General features: G+C 48.0%; 1 protein-coding gene across 1 annotated transcript in view; it reads right to left on the reverse strand.

Moving 5' to 3' along the window:
- Positions 1 to 26097, reverse strand: part of kidins220a (kinase D-interacting substrate 220a) — a 79472-nt gene extending 53375 nt beyond the window's left edge. Inside the window, exons 1-16 of the mRNA XM_084450608.1 lie at positions 25986 to 26097; positions 14635 to 14785; positions 12792 to 12890; positions 11002 to 11100; positions 9047 to 9145; positions 8147 to 8245; positions 7828 to 7926; positions 6220 to 6417; positions 4689 to 4787; positions 4356 to 4454; positions 3651 to 3749; positions 2755 to 2932; positions 2173 to 2337; positions 1588 to 1767; positions 802 to 967; positions 166 to 317 (exon numbers count right to left, since the gene is read on the reverse strand). Coding sequence (XP_084306734.1) covers positions 166 to 317; positions 802 to 967; positions 1588 to 1767; positions 2173 to 2337; positions 2755 to 2932; positions 3651 to 3749; positions 4356 to 4454; positions 4689 to 4787; positions 6220 to 6417; positions 7828 to 7926; positions 8147 to 8245; positions 9047 to 9145; positions 11002 to 11100; positions 12792 to 12890; positions 14635 to 14766 — 1963 coding nt within the window. The 5' untranslated portion in view covers positions 14767 to 14785; positions 25986 to 26097. The remainder of the gene's footprint in view (positions 1 to 165; positions 318 to 801; positions 968 to 1587; positions 1768 to 2172; positions 2338 to 2754; positions 2933 to 3650; positions 3750 to 4355; positions 4455 to 4688; positions 4788 to 6219; positions 6418 to 7827; positions 7927 to 8146; positions 8246 to 9046; positions 9146 to 11001; positions 11101 to 12791; positions 12891 to 14634; positions 14786 to 25985) is intronic.

Below are 26097 nucleotides of genomic sequence, written 5' to 3' on the forward strand. Positions count from 1 at the left end.
GAGAATGGGACAGAGATATAAAGACAGAATGACGTTGCTATTAATACTTTAATTTGCTTGGGGTTCACTAAAGAGGACGTAACGCAGTCGACACACATCAGTCTTAGGGGTCAAGGGTCATGGCTCAGTTGACATATTCCCCTGGGGAGGACAAGTACTCGGTACCTTGGTTCTCATCATTCTTGAAGACCCTGAAGAGCCTGGTGGCCATGAAGCCAAACTCCCTCTCGCAGGCGTCTGACAGCATGGCCACCATCTCGGCCATGGACGTCTCCCCACCCACACTGGACAGACGGTTGTAGTCCGTGAACAGGAACCTGAGATACACAAACACACAGAACATAAACATACATACACACACACAGAAGGAGACAGGTTAGGACAAGTATTGCCCTCATATAATGCCAATAACGGCCACACAACGCCAATACAGAGGCGCGTGCATGCGTGTCCGTCTGTCTGCGTGTCCGTCTGTCTGCGTGCATGTCTATCTGCGTGCGTGTCCGTCTGTCTGTGTGTGTGTCTGTCTGCGTGCGTGTCTGTCTGCGTGCGTGCCCGTCTGTCCAGTGCGTGCCTGTCTGTCTACGTGTCCGTCTGCGTGCGTCTGTCTGCGTGCGTGTCTGTCTGCGTGCCTGTCTGCGTGCGTGCCTGTCTGTCTGTCTGTCTGCGTGCGTGCCCGTCTGTCTGCGTGCGTGCCTGTCTGTCTGTCTACGTGTCCGTCTGAGTGCCTGTCTGCGTGCCTGTCTGTCTGCGTGCGTGTCTGTCTGCGTGCGTGTCTGTCTGCGTGCGTGCGTCAGTCACCTGACGGGCAGGGCGCGGGTGGTCTGCTCCGGCAGCTCGGGGGGGTTGACGAACATGAGCTTGAGCAGCAGCTCCAGGTATCCCACCTGGCGCGCCAGACGCGTGCTCAACACCCACGCCCAGTTCCAGCTCTCGCCCTCGCGCCGGCCGCCGAAGTACACCAGCACTGGGGACACGGGGAGGAGGAGGACACACACCGTGACTGACCAGCTAGTGTCTGCGGGTACCAATCTGTTTAGATGTTAGAGGGAGAAAAACAACAACAACAACAACAACAAAACACTGGGTAATTCAAATCAACTATTCACAGCGGTCTGTTGATAGGGAGCAGCTGTGGCTCAGGAGGTAGAGCGGGTCGTCCAATGACAGCAGGGTCGGCGGTTCGAATCCCGGCTCCTCCTGTCCACATGTCAAAGTGTCCTTGGCAAGACGCCGAACCCCGAATTGCTCCCAATGAGCAGGCTAGCACCTTGCATGGCAGCTGGCTGCCATTGGTGTGTGAATAAGTGGTTGAATGGGTGAATGAGAGGCCATTGTAAAGCACTTATAAAGTGCGCTATAAGTGCGGTAAAATGTAATGTAAAAGCACCATCAGTGCAGTCCATTTACCATTGCACTCAACACAACTGGAGAAGGGCAACAGCGCCCTCTAGCGAGCTCAAGCAAACACCACAGCTGAGGGCTGAGGGACTATTGTGACTAACCAAAGAGGGAATGTGTTTGGTTAGTGTGTGTGGCGTGGACAGACAGTACTAACATGACGCAGAGCTGCTCTCTCTCTCTCACCAAAGAAGACGTAGAGCAGGGCCAGCAGGCTGAGGGACACGGCGATGGCCAGCCGGGGGTCGACGGTGAAGCCCAGGACCAGCGCCACGCTGCCGCACAGCAGCAGGGTGAGGAACACCACCAGCCAGGAGAACTGGAACAAGGGCTCGATCTGCTGGCCAGCAAACGTCTTCATCTCATCTGGAGGAGGAGGGGGGAGCAGACAGAGAACAGCGGGTGGGGGGGAGGAGTGTGTGGAGTAGGAGTAGGAGTAGGAGGAGGAGGAGGTGGGGGGGTAGAGGGTAGAGTAGGAGTAGGAGGAGAAGGAGGAGGACGAGGGGGGTGGGGGGGGGGGGGGGGTGGAGTAGGAGGAGGAGTGGGGGGAGGAGGAGGAGTTAGAGCCAGGCAGGCTTGTCACAGGCACTTCTCGCACTCTTAACCAATGGATATCTTTATTAAACTGACCGGGGACTGCAAACTATTCAGTCAGTAGCACCGGCACTGAGACCGCAGTGATAGTGTCGGCATCTATAGCCAGATCCAGCCGCTACGGTCCGTTCACTCTCTCTCTCTCTCTCTCTCTCTCTCTCTCTCTCTCTCTCTCACCCTCCAGTTTCTTCAGCAGGAAGGACTTGCCGCTGCCCCACTGGGCGTACAGGCCCACGCAGATGGGCGGCTGCATGGTGGGCTCGCTCAAGATGTCCGCCAGGGCGCTGCTGTACAGGTCGTAGCCCAACATGTCCCCGTCCGACTCGGAGGGAGACAGGTGCTCTAGGGGAGGGGTGGGGGAGGGGAGGGAAGGGGAGAGAGAAGTGGGTGTGGCAGCAAGGGAATAAAAGACCTTCACATCCACAGCAAGAGAATCAACTAATTCCTAACAATGGACTCAAATCTGACTATGGATAATAGTCACTTTATTTTTCAAATCTGACTAGATAATAACCACTGTATTATTCAAAGCTGACTAAAGATATGAACTACTTTATTATTCAATGCTGACTATAGATAATAACCACTTTATTATTCAAAGCTGACTACAGATAACTACTTTATTATTCAAAGCTGACTATAGATAATAAATACCTTATTATTCAAAGCTGACTATAGATAATAAATACCTTATTATTCAAAGCTGACTACAGATAATAACTACTTTATTTCAAATACAGTTAAAGTGTCGTGTCTCACTGGCTCCAAAGATCTGGGTGAGGATGCTCTTCTGGTGGGTGCAGTCGATGTTGTAGGGCGTCTCCCCGGCCTTGTTGGGGCGGTACAGCAGGCGGCCATCTTTAGGGTTCCGGAGGAGCAGCTCGGCCAGCTTGCGGCTCCGCCCCCGGATGGCGATGTGGAGCGCCGTGTCTCCTTTCTGAGGAAAAGGACGAGGAAGACCAGGTACTTTATACAGCCATACATACAGTATAATGGTATATAGATCCATTACAGTCAAATTCATGGTAAACCAGACTCATCGCGAAAAAAATAGAATCTGGACTTCCAGCCGCCCCAGAACGATTTGAGTGGGCGGTAGTACTTGCTTTGACAGACAAACTGCTTCAGCCAATCACCGTAACAAAACATAGTTCAAACCTTTGCCAAATCCTGTCGGAAGAACAGCAAAAACGTCTTTTCCGCTGAGAAACTCTACTCTTGTTCTTCTTTAATTGTTGTTATTGAGTCTATTTCTGCAATAACTGCACTTATGGCTGTGTTTGTTCTTCTAACACCAAAGTTACCGCTTGTTGCTTCACTCTACAAGCGGACTCCTGTTGTATTTTTCATCATCATCTACGGGAACCAATCAGGGACTGGGGGCAGAACAGCAGTTAAAATGCAGTCTCCTGATTGGAGCCCCATTTTCTGGGAAAGCTCCAATCATTCTAGGCGTCTGGAAGTCCAGACTTATCGTGAAAGCGTCCATTTGTTTCACGTTGAGTCTGGTTTACCAGGCTACAATTTTACAGCTTTTGTACATAGGTCATATTTTGCATAAACTTTTTTTGGACAAGGTACACATGATGCGTTGGTTACTTGATATTCTCAAGATGAAAGCGTTTCAGTCTTGAGTGTTATTTTCTACTCAGTACCTTGTCGATAGCTGACACTTTGGCACCTTTGTCCAGGAGGAGCTCCACCACCTCAATGTTCCTCATCTTGGTGGCTTTGATCAGAGGCGTCTCTGCATCCTGAAACCAGACACAGACACACGGGCAGAAGAGGAAGCGCTCTTGAGCATTGATGGGTCAAAATCACAACATGCCTGGTTCTGAAACACACAGACTAATTCTACACTACCAACAACACATCAACAGAGGTTTTCCATTGAAAGGCTTAGATTTAGACCAGCATCCTAGTTTTAGACCAGGCTCTAGTTTAGACCAGCCTCTAGTTTAGACCAGCCTCTAGTTCTAGACCAGCCTCTCTACTGTAGTTCTAGACCAGCCTCTCTACTGTAGTTCTAGACCAGACTCTGCTTGTACACAAGCCTCTAGTTCTAGACGAGACCAGCCTCTACTGTAGTTCTAGACAAGCCTCTCTACATCTAGACCAGTCTGTAGCTCTAGGCCAGGTTCTATTTCTAGACCAAGACTTAGTTCTAGACCAGGGTCTAGTTCTAGACCAGAAGGCTAGGTCTGTGTCAGAGAGACTGACCCACCAGTTGACAGTTGCTCTCTCTCTCTCTCTCTCTGTGTGTGTGTGTGTGTGTGTGTGTATGTGTGTGTGTGTGTGTGTGCGTGTGTGTGTGTGTGTGTGTGTGTGTGTGTGTGTGTGTGTGCGAGTGTCATACATACCTTGGTGCAGCTCTCAGTGTCTGGGTTACACTGCAGGATGTCTCTCACCATGGTGGCATTGCCTTTCTCCACCGCCCAGTAGAGGGCGCTCTTACCATCCTGACAGAACAAAAAAATATCATAGAAGCACATGATAGTACTGCACGTTCACCAATATTAACTTAGTTAGATACCGTGATCAAGTTGAGTTTGCATAGTATAAATTCACTGTTTGTTTTCAAGATTAGAAGTGCAAAGTGTGCAACTTGTGTGTAAAACCCGTTGCACTGCTTCTCCCAGATCTCTAGATAAGCAGGATAAATAACGGCTGGGTAAGCCGACACGGTCTCCTACCTGTCCCCTGACGTCGATATCAGCGTATTTGTTCAGCAGGGCTCTGACGATCTCCACATGGCCGCCTCTCACAGCTCCGATCAGCACCGTCTCCCCGCTCTGGTTACGGACCGAGGGGAACACACACCGTCACACACACACACCGTCACACACACACACCGTCACACACACACACCGTCACACACACACACACACACACACCGTCACACACACACACACACACCGTCACACACACACACACCGTCACGCACACACACCGTCACGCACACACACACCGTCACACACACACACACCGTCACGCACACACACCGTCACACACACACCGTCACGCACACACACCGTCACACACACACACACCGTCACGCACACACACCGTCACACACACACACACCATCACACACACACACCGTCACACGCACACACACCGTCACACACACACACACCGTCACACACACACACACACCGTCACACACACACACCATCACACACACACACCGTCACACACACACACACCGTCACACACACACACCGTCACACACACACACACACCGTCACACACACACACCGTCACACACACCATCACGCACACAAACACCGTCACACACACACACCGTCACACACACACCGTCACGCACACACACACCGTCACACACACACACCGTCACACACACACACACCGTCACGCACACACACACCGTCACGCACACACACCGTCACGCACACACAGTGTCACGCACACACACCGTCACACACACACACACGCCACGGAACAGTCAGTTGGGAACACCTCTGTCACAGAATCTTACCCTTCACGTCATCTAACACGTCACCTTCATCACTTATGAACGAACTAGCAAATGTGACTTGTGAACAAAGTGACAGTGGACCCTGCTGCTGAAAGATAGTCGTGATATTTATCAGTAAGGGGTCTAGTCCCAACCCTGTAGACCATCTGGGGTTCATGCTCAGCAGTGAGAGAATTTCAGGTTCATCGCAAGCGAAGGAAAAGACCATGTTACCAGAATAACTCCCATCTTACTCTTATAGCTATGTTTCTATTGGCTAGTCTGTCTGACCGCCGTCTCTGGGGCGGGGCCTGTGGTGCCGTACCGACTAGGGCTGGGTATCGGCAAGGACCTCACCATACGATACGCATCACCACACATGGGCCACCATACCATTGTATCCAGATACACTGTGATACGATACAATACGATACCATACAATACATATTGCGTCACATTACTATTATTATAGTATTATGATACTCTTTCATAAATGTAAAAAATACATGAAGGTGATCCTCAGGACGGAGGGAATGTAAGGACATTTTAAATCAATTTAAAACATTAATCATGTATCTATGACAATCTATCTTTCATTTTCTATATCTATACTCTGTCTTGTTCTGCATAGAGAATGTACTGTATCGATACTGTACCGTGGAAAATCGATATAATAATAATATATAATGTTATTATTATCCATATATATATTGCTGTATGGATGTGACTGCCCAGCCCCTACCCACCCTGTCGGGGATGTTGACGTAGGTGCCGGCGTCCAGCAGGTCCTGGACGATCTCGGTGTGGCCGTCCTTGGCGGCGATCATCAGCGCCGTGTTGCCGTCCTTGTCGGTCATGTTCACGTTGGGGTTCCTCTTCAGCAGCTCCTTCACCACCTGGGTGAAGCCGCCCCGCACCGCCACGATCAGCGCCGTCATGGAGTTCTGCGGGGGAGGGGACAGACGCTCAGGCACGACAACATAACCAGGTTTCGCTGACTCGGGCCGGGAGAGGGAGAAGAGTTTGGTGGCCCAAACAGGATCTTCTCATCCATATACAACAAAAAGTTGTATATATGATTTACCCTTTATGTACCTTGTATTTATGTAAATATGTACATGATGTGTGTATTTACTGTAAATGTATTATTGGCTACAAATTGATTGTGATGTGTGCTTAATTGTTTTGTATGGGTATTTAAGACGGCGACTCTCTGTGGCGACTCTCTGTATTCACCAGAAGTCTGAGGAAGAGCCTGTGTGCTAGAAACGTCACTCGTGAATAAAATCCTTCTAGCGGGAGCTACAGTACCTGGTGTGCAGAATTCTATTCTCTCTATCCACAAGATTTTTTATTTTTTTGGGGGGGGTGACTTCAACTTCCAAACAGGTGTTAAAGGAGTAGTAAAGGGAAAATGCAGGTTTAGCCCTGTTTTAAGGTTACTTATGATCATATACAATGGTTCAGATCAAAACGTTGACAAAACTAGCACTTTTGAGAAAGTCTGATAATTGCTCTACCACCGTTTTGGTCATACAATGGATGTGGATGGGCACCGTGAAAAATCATTCAAAAAACATGTTAAACACTCGATTTCAAAGACAAGAAACTCACAAGGTGTAAGTTCGCGTTCTGACAAATAATTCACCATAAAGTAAGATTCTAGTTCATCTGGAAAGGCTTTTTTAAATATTTAGCATTTAGTCGCAACACATATGTGTGTAAACTTCCGCAAACTAGGTAGCCTAGCAACATAAACAATAACAATAGCTACCTTAAGTAGTTCCGCTTCCTGAATCCCCTCTGCGGATTGATCTGCACATCTACAACGGTCGCTTCAATACAAGTCAATGGATTTCATAAAATGATCAATAAAACCCTACAGGATTCATACTTTGCGGCGAATTTGATGTCAGAACACCAACGGACACCAATTACCCCCTCGGTGAGCTTCTTGTCTTTGAAATCGAGAGTTTAACATGTTTTTTGAATGATTTTTCAAGGTGCCCACCCACATCCAATGTATGACCTAAACGGTGGTAGAGCAATTATCTGACTTTCTCAAAAGTGCTAGTTTTGTCAACTTCTTGATCTGAACCATTGTATATGATCATCAGTAACCTTAAAACAGGGCTAAACATGCATTTCCCCTTTACTACTCCTTTAACCTGTAACCAGGGGCTTCTGGCTATTCATGTAACAGAGTCGGTCAACCTGGTGTGAACGACGACGACGACGACGACGACTGTAAAGCAACATCTGCCTCCCCTGACTTTAAGTGGGGATAGTCGTGAGGGGAGAAACATTATGCTTTGACTATGATTCTCTGTGAAAGCGTGGAGTCCGACACCTACCGCCCCCTCCTGGTCCACGTCAGCTCCGTTCACCAGCAGGTGCATCACGCTGTCAATGTGGCCCTTCCTGGCAGCCCAGATCAGAGGGGTGGTCCCGTACTGAGGGAGAGAGAGGGGCGGAGGGGGGAGGGGGAGACGGGGGGAGAGAGAGGGATGGTGATAGGGTGAGACAGATAGGCAGAGAGAGAGAAAGAGAGAGTTACTGTAAGTATAATGCAGTACAAACATTCCTAAACTTAGCAGGTTGAAAATGCTGACTAGCACCGAGGCTGGGTTATTACCACGGCGTGTGTCCTGTAGCGAGGATGGAACTACCAACCTTGTCGGAGCAGTTGACCTTGGCTCCGTGCTGCAGCAAGAGGTGGACGATCTCAGCGTGGCCTCGTCCAGCGGCCCAGATGATGGGGTAGACGCTGTACTACTGGGTCACACACAGCTACTTAACACATGTCCACCAGGCATCCAATAACCTGTTATAACCCTGTTATAATCTGTTATAGCTACTTTACAAATGTCCACCAGGCATCCAATAACCTGTTATAATCCCAATCACACCGTACAACCCCTAATATTACACCATGCCTGTATAACCTGTTATAACACCCCTTATACCATATAACTCGTAGTACTACACCATAAAATATGTTATTACACCAATTATACCATATAACCCCTAGTATTACACCATATAACCTGTTATAACCCCAATTACACCATATAACCCCTAGTACTACATCATACAACCTGTTATAATCCCAATCATACCATATAACCCCTAGTACTACACCATATACTGTAACCTTAGTATTACACCATATAACCTGTTATAGCCCAAATGATAACATATAACCCCTAGTAATACACCCTATAAACTGATATAACACCAATTATACCATATAACCCCAGGTACTGTACTACACCATATAATCTGTAAATAACCTATAATCCCAACTATACACTATAATCTATAGCCTGTTATAACTCCTAGATGTTTAGATGATTCAAGATAATCATTACCCTACTATCTTATATGAGAATCAAATGCTGACATCTAGCCCAAAACTTGCCTTGATTGTAATTTAGTTCACACTGTGGTAGTTCATACCTCATTATCACAGGCACTGTCTGCTGAATGAGCAGAAGGAAGACAATCCAGTGAGGGAAGGTAAGATCTAAAGATGTTTTAGATGAGGTAGTGGTGAGGTCTGTGGTACCGTACCTGACCAGTGATGTTGGGATTGGCTCCTTTCTCCAGCAGCAGCTGGGCCACAGCCGTGCGACCTTTGTACGCCCCCCACATGAGGGCACTCCAGCCCCCCTAGACAGGAAGCACACACAGTGACATGAGAGTTGTTGGATGCTGCCTACAGTGGCCATGTGCTCTTCTGACACCTGTCATCACATCAAGGTCCACAATGGAAATTCTGAAAAGTCAGATTTTATTGTGTTATCCTTGACAATGGTTTGTGGTTTCTCTATTGTCAAATAAACTAAAATGGGGGAGCGACCTGTACATAGACAGGAAGTACACACAGAGACATAAGAATGGAGGAGATAAGTGTACACAGACAGGAAGTCAGCAAGGCAGACAGACAGAAGGGAAGACAGACAAGCACTTTGCATGCACACAAGCACTCACAATCATATTCTCTCTCTCTCTCACACACACACACACACACACACACACACAAACACACACACACACACACACCGCTTCCAACATTCAAAATAGGGAAATGGAATGGTGACATGCAAAGCTTGTGACCAGTCAGATATAGCCCCTCCTTATGACCAATATTTATTGTTGTAGATCTCCGCCTCTCTCTCTCTCTCTCTCTCTCCTCTCCCTCTCTCGCTCTCTCTCTCTTCTCTCTCTCTCTCTCTCTGTCAGGGGGCAGTCTAGCCTGACAGCACCGTAGCCAGCCTGTGGGTCTAATCCTGTTATTAGCACAGACAGGCTGGCACCAGGGCGGCTCAGACGCGCAGCGCTGGCCCCGGCTGACCTGGCTGTCTGCCTGGCTCTCCCCTGCCCGCCCCGCTGCCCCCGCGTCCCGCCTGGCTGACCGCCGGCCCGGGGAGGTCCGGGTCCCAAGGTAGCACGTAGGTCGCTGCTATTCTCGGCCGTTTCAGCCCGTTGGGAACGGGAATAAACACTGTGTGCGAGTACCTGCCGAGATTGTAGTGATGAAATGCTTAAGTCGCACCAAAACACCGGGTTTCATTTCCATAATTCCTCCTCAAACAAGTTTTGAAACGAATAGATTGATGATAAACGTCGGTGTGTTAAGTGCTTTCAAGTTTAGAGCTGTAGAATTTGCCGGTGCTTTAATCTCTAGCTCATTAGCATGAGTGAAAAACAGAGCACTTCACTCCGTTCTGGATGTTCATTCTCAGAGCGGGCCGCATCCGAGTGTCGCGCGTAACGCTAGCCGTTATAATACCACACTCGACAGTAGGGCTAATGTAGCCAGCCATGCAGAGGCCAGACAATGTCATTTCCTCCAGCAGAGAAGGCCACCGTTCTGATTCGGTAATCTAATCACATTTCCCTGCTAATGGAGGATTCGCTATAATCCAGCCTGCACTAAACACATTTAACTATAAATACTTTTCTCCATGGAGTGAATAGAATTCCCTTCACCGCGGCTCTACTGAGACCATCCATGAAAGGTTTAGGTCGCCTTTTAAACATCTGGCCAGGGACAACAGATGAAAACTAGCCTTTAGGCGAACTCTGGCTTACGCACAGCTTGACTGTTGATTTGTGCGCATTGCCCCTGCTAAATAAACCAATAAATGAAATGAAAGATGAACTCTCCCTGTCCACTTTCCTATTCCAGCTGTCTCTTCTTCTCATCTCCCTCCTGTCTCCTTCCTGTCTCATCTAACCCATCATCTTCCTCCTCCTCTACGATACCAGACACGTTAATTCATACGTAGACATTCAATAAAGCAAGTCACTAGTCACATTGACGAGATACATGATGTATGAAAGGGGAACCCCAGAGTAACCTGCATAGGCCGTTTCTGGGAGGGGACCCAAGACAATAAAACAAATAGCAACAGGTACTGTAGACTAGACACCCCAGGGAAACGAAGAAAATGAGAAACGGTAAACAAAAACAAAAAACGCCACAGAAAAGCACACATAAACAATCCTCTCCCTGGTCTCACCATGTCTCGGTGCTCCAGGTTGGCATTGTTGTCCAGCAGCTCCTGCACCACGTCGGTGTGTCCCTCCTTGGCGGCCGAGATCAGCGCCGTCCAGCAGTCCTGCGCCGCGCCGGGACAGAACGGTCAGACGTTACCACAGAGGAACCCGCAAGGAACCCGCAATCAAGGTCCAGATCACGGCGACGACGGCGTCCCATGGAGGGGGGGGGCCGATGGTGGGGCCGGAGACCAGGGAGCTCCGGGGGAGAGGTGGGGGGGAAGGGGTGTACCTACCAGCTTGTCGTACCAGGTGCTCATGGGTGCGTGGAGCCGGCGGCAGAGAGACGTGTCAGACAGGGAGACCTACACACACGCGTCTGGTCGCTCTCGCTCTCTACAAACTAGTGAGTGTAAGAGCAAGAGTCTGGGAGGTGTTATGGCAGCTTGAAGGTGTGTGTGTGCGTGTGTGTGTGCGTGTGTGTGCGTGTGTAGTGAGAGGTGTGTGCGCGGGGTGCTATGGGAACACCCTGTAATTTACAGAAAACAAGAGGAGTGAGGCTAGGTATGATTACGGGGTTAAGTATAAACCCACTGCGTGGTAAGTTTAGCAAGCTGGCTGTTTTAAGGCCTAGGGTCAACGTTCTCTCTATACAATGACCCAGTCCTAACCTATGGTGTCATGCCAAGTATATTGTAGTGAAACAAAAGCTAGAGAAACTAGTTTTGGTCTTTTCTCGAGTTGCCTGGATCTGAGGTATTCCGAGTGGTTAGTTGTGAGAGCGTGTGGTGGTCAATGGGAAAGTGTGAGGTCTGATTTTGGGGGGGGGGGGGGTCATGTGCACAGGTTGCTTGTGAGGGGCCTTCAGATGGCCGGCCCCCCTAGGAGAAGGGCCGAGCAGTTAGCGAGGTACTGCTCAGTTTCAGCTGTTATTGGGAGAGGCTCAATATGGAGGAGCTGTTTTCTAGGAAGTAGGATACACTATTCATGTCGACCTGTCATTGTCAGCATTTTGTGTGTACTGTATGTAACAATGTGATTGTGCACTTATGTAACTGACTGACTCATTACATTACATAACAGTCATTTAGTTGAATCTTTTATCCAAAGCGGCTTGCAATAATTGCATTTAACTTAGGAAAAGCCAATGTACTACTACTTGCCAGAACTCACAAGTGCATCTCCTTTCTAAAACAAGTGATTAAGAGCACAATCTAGTGCTGAAAGCAAAGTGCAAGAATACAATAGGTGCTTAAGAGGGAGGATTGTGGTATTAATTCTTGAAGGGGTGAATTTTAAGCATGCAGCCAACAATGGGCAGCGACTCTTCTGTCCTGACATCAGTGGACAGTTCATTCCACCACTGCGGGGCCAGGACAGAGAAGAGCCGTGACAGGGGCCTCAGAGTGACATGAGGTTGCAGAGCGTAGCGGTCAGGAGGGGGTGTAGGGCTTGACCATGGCCTGAAGGTAGGAGGGAGCTGTTCCTTTCATTACCCTGTAGGCTAATACCAGCATTTTAAACTGGATGTGAGCCGCTACAGGGAGCCAGTGTAGAGAACGAAGAAGGGAGGTTGTTTGGGAGAACTTGGGGTGGTTGAACAACAGATGAGCAGCAGCTTTCGGGAAGTTCCAGAGGTTTAATCGCTGATGCCGGGGCCCCAGCAGGGAGGAGGAGGACTTCTAATGTCTGACGGTATTGTTAGTGTTTATGTCTGTTCTATTTATGTGGACATAAATAAATAATTCAAGTGTGTGTGTGTGTGTGTGTGCTTGAGCATGTTTATTGTTTTTGTGTGTGTGTGTATACTCACCACATCATCCAGGTTGACGTTGGCTCCTCTCCGGATGAGTTCCTGGACGATCTCTACGCTGCCCTGCTCTGACGCCACCATCAGGGGAGTCTGACCGTTCTGGGGAGGGAGAGACGCTCGCTAGTCACACCTGCTTCACTCATCAAAACACAACATGTACTGATGAAATAGGCTTCGTGTTGCATATACAGGTATATCAGTTCAATTAGTTTACCTCATAATGTGTGTGTGGGTGTGTGTGTGTGTGTATATATATATATATATATATATATATATATATGCAATGACTGTAATGTAATGTAATGAGTCAGTCAGTTACATAAGTGCACAATATATATATATATATATATATATATATATATGAGAGAGGCTGGCACACATACAGGTAGTACCATTCAAACTAGGATGACTCATTTGGAGTAGTTGTGTATGAACACATGTGCAGCAGGGTAAGCCTGATCAGCCAGATCTCCCTCCAATACGCCTCGATCACGACCGACGCCGCCATATTGGTCTGATGCAATGAGGTGGTAGAATGCAGAAGTCGCCATTGACTCCAATGTAAAAAAATAAAAAAATACCGTACATAAGTCATGTCTCTCCTATGAAGTATTTACTGAAGCCCATGTTTATTGCTCTGCAAATGCTGTTAGCCAATAGACAAACATTTTCCAGGAGCTTGCTCGATCGTCTCGTTGAGAGAGTTCAGGGAATAATTTTTACAGCTCACTTTTTTGGCCCCTGGGTGAACTGTTTTTTTGCTTCCCTCTGGAATATGTAGGGGTGGGACCTACAGTATGTCCATCCCCCCATTGCTCTCTGTAAAGCTCATTGTGTTGCCTCTGTGTATGAAATGAACTATACAAATACATTTTGATTTAATTTGATAAAAACATCACTTCAAGAACCAACATGGCCAAAATAAGCGAAAGCAACAGGCAGAATACACTCTTGGAATTACAAACTAACTAACAAACAAACAGGATTACCAGACTCCCGATTGTTTTTCACTGCCGTTGTTTTCGTGTTTGGAAGTACATGGAGGTGAATGAGCCGTAGTGAGCCGTCAGCTGCATTCACTTCCATGTGTTTCCAAATCCGAAAACAACAGCAGTGAAAAGCAATCGGTATCTGGTAATCATGAGTTTGTAATTACAAATGTACCGAGTGTATTCTGCCTGTTGCATTCTGCCATGCAAGGTGCTAGCCTGCTCATTCGGAGCAATTTGGGGTTCAGTGTCTTTTCCCAAGGACACTTCGACATGTGGACAGGAGGAGCCGGGAATCGAACCGCCGACCCTGCGGTCATCTACCTCCTGAGCCACCCCCCCGGTGGCTCCCATCTCAGGACAGGAGGAGCCGGGAATCGAACCGCCGACCCTGCGGTCATCTACCTCCTGAGCCACCCCCCCGGTGGCTCCCATCTCAGGACAGGAGGAGCCGGGAATCGAACCGCCGACCCTGCGGTCATCTACCTCCTGAGCCACCCCCCCGGTGGCTCCCATCTCAGGACAGGAGGAGCCGGGAATCGAACCGCCGACCCTGCGGTCATCTACCTCCTGAGCCACCCCCCCGGTGGCTCCCATCTCAGGACAGGAGGAGCCGGGAATCGAACCGCCGACCCTGCGGTCATCTACCTCCTGAGCCACCCCCCCGGTGGCTCCCATCTCAGGACAGGAGGAGCCGGGAATCGAACCGCCGACCCTGCGCTCATCTACCTCCTGAGCCACCCCCCCGGTGGCTCCCATCTCAGGACAGGAGGAGCCGGGAATCGAACCGCTGACCCTGCGCTCATCTACCTCCTGAGCCACCCCCCCGGTGGCTCCCATCTCAGGACACTCACGTCGCTTCGGCTGTCCACCTCCCTGAACTTGTCCAGGTGAGCTCTGACGGCTGCCAGGTTCTCCTCCTCCACGTAGCTGAACAGGCTCTGGATGGCCAGCGTGGTCATCTTCAGAGAGGTGGTGGTGTCCATGGCGATGGCTACGGCTCACCTGCACAGAGGAGAGAGAGTGGGACGTCAGTAACGGGATGTAAGGCATGTTCATTCATTCATTCATTCATTCATTCATTCATTCATTCAACAAACTTTAAGACCCTAGGCTAGCCTAGATTCGAGTGGACTTCCTGCATTACTCCATGAGGAGTACAGATGTGAGACAGAGCAGCAAGACTAGAACAGCAAGGCTAGAATTATAGCTGCTGAGCAGCACTAAGAGGAGGAAGGAAACAAATGACAAATATGAGAGTCAAGGTGTATACATTAGGGTGCATCAAAATACACATTTCCGGAATATTGATTTGCATGGGTGCTAAAAGTGTTACCATCCATGCAAAAACAATAGATACAAAATATTAAAGCGATACGAGGTGATTTAGAGGTGCAACGGTACGTCTGATTTTATGGCATAAGGGGGTAACAGGAACTGTGTCCCTTCACTCTGCCCTGCTCGCACATGGCCTGCTGGTGTGTGTGTGTGTGTGTGTGTGTGTGTGTGTGTGTGTGTGTGTGTGTGTGTGTGTGTGTGTGTGTGTGTGTGTGAATGTGAGTTATTCACGCACAAGGTTGCAACATTGTTATATTTCAAGCACGGAGACCTGTCTGCTCCTATATTCCCGCACCTCTGTGTGTGTGTGTGTTATTCAACAACAGTGTGTGTGTTGTTGCAATATTGTTACATTTCAAGCCCGGAGACCTGTTTGTTCCAATATTCCCGCACATTTTACCCTCTGTTTTGCGGGAACTATTCTATTTTCACGCACCTGCATAAAAATGGGGGGGGGGGGCTTTGCCTATAAAAAGCTCTGCCTGTGTAGCTCAGTTGCTGAGTCAATTCCCTCAACGCCACCATCACACACCACAGGATCCAGCTCTCACAAGATGGCCTTAGGCCCCTGCCAGAGGAGCCGCACCCTGGTTTTTGGTCTGGGCGCCACTATCACCGATGCAGATGCCATTATCACTGGCGCCAAGCTGCCAAGTGGTCACCAGATCTTGCGGTGCTTGCTGTATAACTGCGACACACAACTGCATGCAAAGCGACCAGGTTTGACTGGAGCCATGTCACGGTTCCAGGCGGCTAAGATTGTTTTGGAGCAGGTGCGTCCATTTTATGGAAAGGCCAACATCCCAATGGGGAGTGATCAGCGAGCATGTGAGAAGATGATAGCCCTCCTCGATGCCAACAACAAGCTGCGACGCATACCAAAGGAAAGGCGCTCCAGTGAGGCTACTGCTCGACTGGTGGACGCAATGGAGCACAAGCTGGATGCCACGTTCCCGCTGTGGACTCCAAACGCAGAGGAGCTGATCCGTGATGCAGAGGACCTTGCTTTTCTAGCCAGCATGAAGGGCGACAGAGTGGCCACATTTGGAGCATTCGATGTCAAGCTGCAATCCAAGGTTTGCTTTTATTTTTATGTAATTTTATGTTTCTGCTTCTATTTTCTTATTTTAATGTTTTGTGCTTGATCTGTAAAGCACTTTGAGCTGCATTGCATGTCATGGAAGGTGCTATACAAATAAAGTTTATTATTATTATTATCATTATTAAGGTGAAGCGGCGACAGGAGCGTGAAGAAGCGCAGCAGGCCTACCTCACCAAGGAGCAGGAGATGACGGCGATGTCTACCAGCATGGTGGTATTAGAAAGCGAAAGTGATGAGGATGGCAATGCAGATGAAGCAGTTGCTCCACTGGCTGAGAACACACCCATCCGTGAACGCAAGAAGACAGGCACCACAGCATTCATTCCATCTGACATTCTCAGCCGGCCAAGCCTTGTGTCACTGGCTACACGATTGAAGATGACACCAACGCAGCAGGCTGCTTTCACACGCGGCCTGATCGAGGAGTCAGGTGGAAATTCAGAAATGGTCTCCACATCCTACGCGACAGCAGACCGATCACGCCGTCAAGTGCTGAAGACCATCAGTGAGGAACAGCACGAGCAGTGGACACCCCCTCCCATGTGCACCCTGCACTGGGACAGCAAGTTGACACCAATGCTCAACAATGTGCGTCAGTTGGAGGAGCGTCTGACGGTGGTGGTCGGAGATGCGGAGCGGCTAAAACTACTCGGCGTGCCAGCATACATGAAGGGGACTAACGAGGCATGTGGAACGATCATCGCCCGGCTGACATGCAAGCTGCTGCAGGACTGGTGCTGTACCGATCAGGTTGTCAACATGGCATTTGACACCACGGCCTCAAACACCGGCCATCTCACAGCAGCCTGCATTGCCATCCAGAACTCACTGGGTCGACCACTACTCTGGTCCGGTTGCCGGCACCACATCGGAGAGGTGCTCCTCAGCCACATTTTCACTCACCTCAAGGTGGAGGTGTCACGATCGCCAGAGGTGACATTGTTTACACGTCTGCGGGACAACTGGAACCTGTTGCCACTCAAGGGCGGCACATTGTCCTGCTACATTCCTGGGGATGCTGAACCACCATTTCTTGGCAAGTTGCGTGCTGAACTCAATGTTTGCGCTGCAGGACTGCTCAACTACAAGAGGGGTGACTATCGTGAGTTTGTGCAGCTATGTCTAGTGTATCTGAGTGCAGACATTGCAGATCAAACTCCAGTAACCTTGCAACGACCGGGAGCACTGCACAAGGCACGGTGGATGGCCAAGCTGCTCTACACCCTCAAGCTGGCCTTGATGGAGCAGCACATTGCGTTGCTTCCTCAGGGGACCATCACAACACAACAGCAGGTGTTGAAGATTCGGGCGTTTGCCAAGTTCATTACGCACATCTACGCAACATGGTGGATGGCCTGTGACACGGCCGTAGATGCTGGATGGAATGACCTCACACTCTACTGCCACCTGTGTGAATACAAGGCTGTTGACGAGGGCATCGCTGCATCAGCAATTAAGGCTCTGGAGAGGCACCTATGGTACCTGACATGCGAGATGCTGCCCCTGGCACTCTTCAGCACCAAGGTGCCAGTTGGTGAGCGGCGCGCACTTGCAGATGCCATCTTGGAGCACAAGCCGGCTGATCTACCCATGCGAGCCCCACAGCTCCGCTTTGGCACTGGCTTTGGCAAGCCGAAGTTTCCAACCCTCTCGCCGACCACCAGCTTGGCTGACCTCGCCAACCCAGACTGCTGGTTCGGCATGCACCTGCTGCACATTGATCCAACTTTTCTTTCACTGGATGTAGAGGATTGGACTTCCAGTGCAGCATTTCAAACGGGTGCAGTGAATGTACGTGCCATCAATGTGGTGAATGACTGTGCCGAGCGTGGCGTCAAACTGACGTCAGACTTCGTGGCAGCAGCCAGGAGCGAGGAGCACCTGCAAAATGTGCTGCAGGCAGTTGAGCATGACCGCACACAAAATCCAAATCTTCGCCGCAGCAAGCGCAAGCTGGACCAGGAGTAGGACACTATATTGAGACATGTTCGAGGACAGTAACTTGATTTACTTGAATACTGTACTTAAGTACAGACACTGAGGAGTTGTACTTTACTTGAGTATTAGATTTTATGTTGTTCTATTCAAAATAAATGTTCTAAAAAATCTATTTCTTGTCGTTTTTGAGATTGCATCGATGTTATTCAGGAAAACACCCAAAAACGCCCATTTTGGTATTTTTCACATGCTGCGTTGGACCTCTAAATCTCAAGTAATTTTCCCAAAACTTTGCACAAATCATTTGTATGTGTGTCATAACAAAATGCCACCCCAGGCAGAATGATATGTTGAGATTTAATTTTAACATTGCAATTTGATGCACCCTAGTATACATGTATAGAAATATATATATATATATATATATATATATATAATATAAAAACATATGTTTTCCTGTTAACTGCTACAGTTGGGAGATGGAACCAGGTTTGAGGTTGTGACATGGCCACAGCTCTTTTCTGTCCTGGCCACACAGTGAACTGACCACCGACATCAGGACTGCTCGTATTTCCCCACAGGCTCAAAACTCACCTCTTCATGAAGTACTACCAGGATTGTCCCTCTTAAGAACCTATTGTTTTATTTTTTTGTTATTTACTTTTGCACTTTAATTTAAGCACTAGATTATACTCTTGGTGACTTGAGAAAGGAGATGCACTTGTGAGTTCTGGTGAATAGTAGTACACTAACTTCCTATGTTAAATACAATTAGGCCTATGTAAATCACTTTGGATAAACGTTTTTGCAAAATGACTAATGTGATGCGAACACCCAAAGACATGCCATGCTGTTGCTAACTAGCCAAATAATGAATCTTAGCTGTGTTGCTGAAAGTTGAAAATTGGGGGTGGATGTCATATTATTGGTTGAAATTGGTTCAGTCCAACTACTGTACATAAGCACACATTTTGTTTTACATGAAAAACATGATTGGATGTTGATAGAATACTATGGCAACCCAGGGCCTTCACAACACCAAATGGCCGCCTGTGCCAGAAAGTGGCTGCTAGCTGTGGGACTGCAGTACCCAGAACCCCACAGGTTGTGGGTTATGCCGGGCTCAGACTACAGGATTTTTGGGCCGATTTATCCCCCATTCACCCCTCCAGACAATCGGAGGAGAAATCTGGTCTGGAACGTTGGTCGGGGCCGATGATCGGCCCAGATTATCTTGTAATGTGAGGGGTTTACAGATCCAATCTTATACCTCCCGATCGGCTCGCAGACCCATCGGGGCGGCCCCGATAATATCAAACATGTTTGATATTTAAGATTATTACGTCCCGATCTTACAAGTGAGACGGCGAGACCAGTGGTTCGTTGCTCCCTCGGGCACGATAAGATCCTGTAGTGTGTGATGAGCCGTTATTTTCAAATCTTGCTATGTGTGCTTGTTTGAGATGTGCAAGAAGAATATCTGTTAAGATTTTCCTTATGTGCGTGATGTAACCCGATTTCGAAATTGGTTAGGATTTTAAATATCCTGTAGTGTGAACCCGGCATTAGAGAGCTTAATGACTACCTGGGCTGATTGCTGAGGCGGGTGTGGACAATCATCCATGTCCCCTCACCAAAAACAGGAAAACCCAGGCCAGAAGCAGCCTGGGAGAAGATGGGTGAGGCAGAAAGCCTGCTGCCTCATGTGTGGATTTTGTTTGAGATCTTTCATTTATAACACTAACTTAAGTTTATTAAAGAGACAACCTCTGGCTATTATCTGCAGCTTGCTTCCGTTGTCTGTGCCACTGCCATTTTGGCTTGTGTGGTCTTCCCTGTCCCCTGCGTTTCCACAATACAACCAGGCCTGGCTTATGTGCGTGGCTGGCTTGTTTCTGTTCAGGACTGCAGGGCTGCCAAGTCTCACACATTGAGCGTGAGACACGCATTTCAGCCTATTCTCACGCTCACATGCCACAATTCACAATTCTCACGCGGAGAAATGACCAACCCCTAAATACTAGCAGTTCAATATTCATGGGACCCTTATTTTTAAATTACTTGAAGGAACTCTATTCTCGCCTCCCACTCCCAGCCATCCTTTGTGTCCAAGGAACGCCGTCTCGGGGGTTGGGGGGGGGGGGGCGTTATGGCTAACTGAAAAATTCTCACTTCAAACTTTTCATCAAACTTAGCAGCCCTGGGACTGGTAGGACGGAAGCTAGTCACGCCACTGAAACAGCTGTGAATTGAAATGACATGAAATAATGTCTGATAAATTAAGATAGTTGTCGCATTCCCACCAGATCTTCAACCCCGGTCTCCCGGGTGGGAGTCCAATACTCTCATCACTTCTCTATCCGTGCAGTGGAGATCGGCAGGTTGGTTTTGGTGTCCTTCTTGATTTTGGTGTGCTGGGACTACTGCCTCTAGTGGTGCCAACAGAGAAATGCAGGTCAACATTGACCGGAGGGAGGGAGGGAGTGATAACCGGACAAACGCTATCCACACACAAAAAACTATGAGGAAGTGTGCATGAGGTATAAGAGGAAGACAAGGAGACAATGACAAATACATGAGGGTGTGCTCATGTATTTGCCCAGACCATAATTTAAACCTTTAATTTAAACTCTTTTTTAAATCATGTCCCAGCACAATGCCAAATGCGTATTAGCATTTTTATTTGGCATCCCCCTGGGCTTGATTGAGCTACCTGCTATGTGAGAAGCCATAGATGGTTTCACACTGACAATCAATCAAGGGTTGCATGTAAATGTCACAGATGTATGAGGTTACATCAGTTTCCACTAAATGTTTAAGGGTGTATTCACACAAGACACTAGTTAGTGCGCACCAAATGAGCTTTGGGCCCGAGAGCGCTTCGTTTAGGCCTGTGTGAACACAGCAATCTCACTCAGGTGCGCACCAAAACAGCCCTTCTGGAGGGTCTCGGTGCGGCTTCAACAGAATTCTTGTGCGCACCAGTTATGGTGTGAAAGCGGGCGACCTCGGACCAACGCAACTACCTTGTGCACGCCACGTTTGACCTAAAAAGTGTTTCATGACGCTCTTGCCCCCGCCCCCAGAAAGATATTGACCAATGACAGCACTGAACCATTTCATGTGACTTATGGTGCTGCATTTGGACCAGAGTAAAGAAAGTGCTGTGAAAGCGAACCGCCGTAGCCGAGAAATGAAAGGATGCATCACTTTCGCTTTTGGTGCGCATCAATGGTGCGCACTAACATATGTGAATACGCCCTAAGGCACCACAAAGGGTAACAAATTAAAGCTAAAACTAAAGGTACACACTCAAGTGGAGAATAAAAGACAATGCCCGAGTAGGCATTAGCATGTTTATTCTGCATCACCCGGGGCTTGAACTCACAACCAGACACCAAGGGAAGATCATGCTCTTGTTTGAGTCAAGTGAGAAGCTGGCAGTTTGACCTAAAAAGTGTAAATGTCACAGCTAGATATTTACACCATAGTAATCCTGCATGTGATAGGAATGAGTTGTGGGACTCTGGACTGAGCATGGATTCACTGTTTTGATTGGATTGAACACAGGTGGCACTGATTGAGACAAGACTGGTCAGATGAAGCTATGCAAACAAGAGTTATAACAAACCAGTAGCTACAAATTAAACATTGTTAAAAAAACATGTCACACAGCACAGTGGAGTATTTTTATTCTGCATCCCTCTGGGGCCAGGCTTGAACTTTTGTTGAGCTACATGCCATGTGAGAAGCCATACTTTAGATGGTTTCACACTGACAAACATCACAATCACAAGGGTTGCATTGCATGTACCCTGTACTGCAAATGTCACCAGTTTCCACAAAATGTTTGTTAAAATAAAGGCACCACGAGTGACAAAACCCAAAACCAAAGACTAAACAATAAAACCAAGGTATACACTCAACAAGTGGAGAACAAAAGAAAACGCTTACAGACTCACAAGTTGGCACAGTACAACACCAGGGACAACGCACAGCTACAGCAAATAATGAACAAATAACCAGAGAGGAGCTACATGTAGGCTATATATACACAGACTAACAAGGCGGGTGGAAACCAATCAAACAATTAGTGGCACAGGTGTCCTCAGAGTCAATTTAGCCAGAACGTTGTAGTCCTAGGGTCCACTATTGGGGCAGGGTTGCCAACAACCACGTCTCTGATTGATGGAGACATTGCTGTTGCACTATAGGATTGTGGGTAGTGTATTTTTTCCTTTATGAACAGCCGTAGTTTAAGGGGACAGACTTCAAAATACTGTCAAAAATACCGGTTTTGAGATAGAATTCTGGAAAATAAATTCACACTACATCTACCATGTCATGGAAATGTTGGGGTTTTTTCCATAAACATTGGAGATTTATTGAGCGAACTGTATGCATACAGTACTGTTTACAGTAAAACATTTTGATGTGCTGTGGGCTCAGTTTTGATATTTCAAAAATAGAAGATCATTTGTGGAGAACAGTCTGAAGATGTAGTGTAGTACTTGGGGTATCAATTGACCAAAAATGTGGGAGGAGTAGGGTTTGATAGGTTTTACAGTTCTTGAGAAAAACAGAGTGATGGACCTTCCTGCCAGCTCAAAGTATATGGAAGTTTCTGCTCACTTGGGCCTACAGGTTGGTGGTGGTTGCAAAGGGACGGCATGTATGGATGATTTGTTAGGATTTTTTAAATGCCAGTTGAGGACTTCTGGCATAGGACTGGACCTACAGTATGGGCAAATGTTGGTGATTTTCCATGCATGGGAAGTCAGACTTCCTAGGAAGAAGAAGAAGAAGAAGATTCAGAATATTAACAAGAGGGTTCCGGAATCTCAGGCTGCCCGGCCCCTAAAAACAAGACTAGAACAGGAAGACTAGAACAGCAAGACTACAAGACTAGAACAGCAAGACTAGAACAGCAAGACTACAAGACTAGAACAGCGACTAGAAGAGCCAAGACTAGAAGACTAGAACAGCAAGACTACAAGACTAGAACAGCAAGACTAGAACAGCAAGACTAGAAGAGCCAAGACTAGAACAGTAAGACTAGAGCAGCAAGACTAGAGCAGCAAGACTAGAAGAGCAAGACTAGAACAGTGAAGCCAGAGCAGCAAGACTAGAGCAGCTGAACTAAGCTAGTCAATAAGCAGCAGTGTCCTCCTCCCTGGCCTGGGCCCATCCATCTGGAAGACATCTCACTGATTAAGAATGAGGCCACAAAGGCCAGCAGGGCAGCAATGTAAAGCTGTACAGGAGGGAAGGCTGGGTTGGGCTGAGACAAGACACACAACTAGAATCAAATTGCAGGCCGTTCTTTAGATGAGCCTAGCTAGCTAATTGGGGTTATGCCTGGGGCATTTCATTATGTGCTCCCATTCTCTCAAGACAAAACATGACCTAGTGCACAACTTTTCTTTTACTTAAAATTGGACCCTACTGTCCTCAAAGGTCATTGGACAAAAGAGTGCTCAGGCTATGGCTCTGTGTATTGGTCTCAGGCTGGGTGAAAGAATAGCTTACTACCGTTTCAAAAAATGTTTAAAAACCTACAGTATAGCCACCGATTTTATTAAGGCTTTGCTCTGGTCAGAACTGGAGCGGATATCAACTTGTGTTTTCCTTTCACACAAACATTATTGACCGTTTCCAATAGTGCTGAGCCTTTACCTACAGTATATGCCTGAACAATTAATATGCAATAATAATTAGGCTATTAGCCTGAGTGAATGTTTCAACTGCTCACACAAGACAAAGGGCTCAAGCAGACAGCGTTTGCCTCAGACCCCAAACAATCAGTTCTCACAATCTATCATTAAAGATTCATGAAGCGTTTGCCCATGTCAGGGCACGTTTCCAACAGCACTATAAACACTTCACATTTATTAAAGACCAATTAATTTGCCATAAATTTGAGACTTTTGACGTAGTTCAGTGAGATTACGCCCTTATTAGTTAATCTAGTGCTTGATTAAAGACCTTATAATCTAGTGATTAGAGGTGGTTTGGTCAGAGGAGAGCCTGTAGTCCAGCGTGACAGCGAGGCTGGGAGTTACAGTGTTCCTTCAGTAAGATACTGTACAAGACTACAAAGCAGAGAGCCAGTCAACATATGAAACTCAATCAAATTAGACTGTTATCAGACTAGGCTAGTCTCCCCCAACCATAGCCCATAGCCTGTGCTGTCTGGCTAAATCTTTCATAATCTCTTAGTAAAGGTGTTCACAGTCTACAATATCAGACCATATCAAGCCTATCAGACAAGAACAAAACCTTTACAGCGGAGAGGCTGGCAACATGATGAGCCCAGTGACACACCCATATCTGTCTCCCAGTAATACAGCAGTTCAGCACACACCACTGGACAAAGAGCCCTAGACAGCCAGCGATCGATATCCCTGTAGGATGATGCTGTCTGCTCAGGATTGACTGGTGGGGGTGGAGGGGGGTGGGGTGGGGGGCTCACTCTCACTCACCTCCCTCCCATCAACAAAACACACACCCGTAGACCAGGGGGGCTCACTCTCACTCACCTCCCTCCCATCACAAAACACACCACCGTAGACCGGGGGGGCTCACTCTCACTCACCTCCCTCCCATCACAAAACACACACCCGTAGACCGGGGGGGCTCACTCTCACTCACCTCCCTCCCATCACAAAACACACACCCGTAGACCACCAACAAAAGACACCAGCAGCGACAGCATGGCTGATCCGAGTAGCCCCCCCAAACACAGCCGAGCTGACTAACTAACACCAACAGCTACCAGCAGAACTTCAGCAGCGAATACATGACCGAGTGGCTCACCTCAGGGAGGGAAATCTCCGAAGCTGGCTTCCCTGAATGACAATCGCTGTTTGTGGATTACTGTCACTCTCTCTCTGTCTCTCACACACACACAGGCTGACTACTGGAGTATCAACAAGCGCTGCTGGGCTTGCATCCCCCCTGCCTGGGTTAAATAATGGATGAGAAGGCAGAGCAACGCCCCAGACCCCCCCCTCCCAATCCCCCTCCAACAATAGGCACACGACTAGATTACCCTGCATTAGCCTCTGCAGGCTCTGATCTGTGATGGGGAAATAGAGGAAGCTGTTGCCTGGATTAGAAGAAGCACGGCTGGTTAGTATGACAGGTGCGTCAGAGAGGAGTCACTCTCATACTGTCATACCCACATGTGAACTTAACCACCCGGCTTCCTCCTTTCTCTAGGCCATGATGGTGGCGGTAGACTGGGTTAAGTGCACAGCAGGCAGGGAGGGTGATCTCTCTCTCATGTCAAACGGTCAGCTATAGCAAGTCATGCTCCTGCTGGTGTGAAACTGCTGAGGGTTCATTTCCATGGCAGGTGCTGGTCAAGGTCTGGCTGGGGTTCAATGGTCTAGGATTTCAGTAAACAGCACAACAAACAGGTCACACCTGTAACTTCTTGGTGTGCTTGTAAGCAGATCACTTTCTATACAAAGATAATCCTGCCTGAATGAATTCTACCCTGTTCATTGATAATTTAATGACCTAGCTAGTATTTATCAGCGAAATGTTGACTGTCAGTGAATTGAAAGCCTGTGTCCGTGCAGTCTGTTAACAGCTGGTTGTGTCAGTCCTAGCTACGCTAGGGGGTCACGGTTTGGCGTGACAAAACACATTTCTCTCTCTTTTGTTTCAACAAGTAGCCGATTAATCCCGGAGGAATGAGCAGGGATGGGAATCAAGCAGCTCGACTAATGACTCAGCAAACGACTACCGTTATTAGCCCACCAGAAAATGTTCTGGACGTTAGCAAACGTTAGGCTAACGTTATTTAGAGGTCTTGCTTACCTGCTTCACCAGACAAGCTAACACACCGACGTCCTTTAGAGCACTTTACAATGTCCCCGATATTTCAAAGTTGTCAGTGTGACTTTAAGGCATCTTGCACACTGTTTTGTGC

Source organism: Borostomias antarcticus (assembly GCF_949987555.1).
Source record: "Borostomias antarcticus genome assembly, chromosome: 16".
NCBI lineage: Eukaryota > Metazoa > Chordata > Actinopteri > Stomiiformes > Stomiidae > Borostomias > Borostomias antarcticus.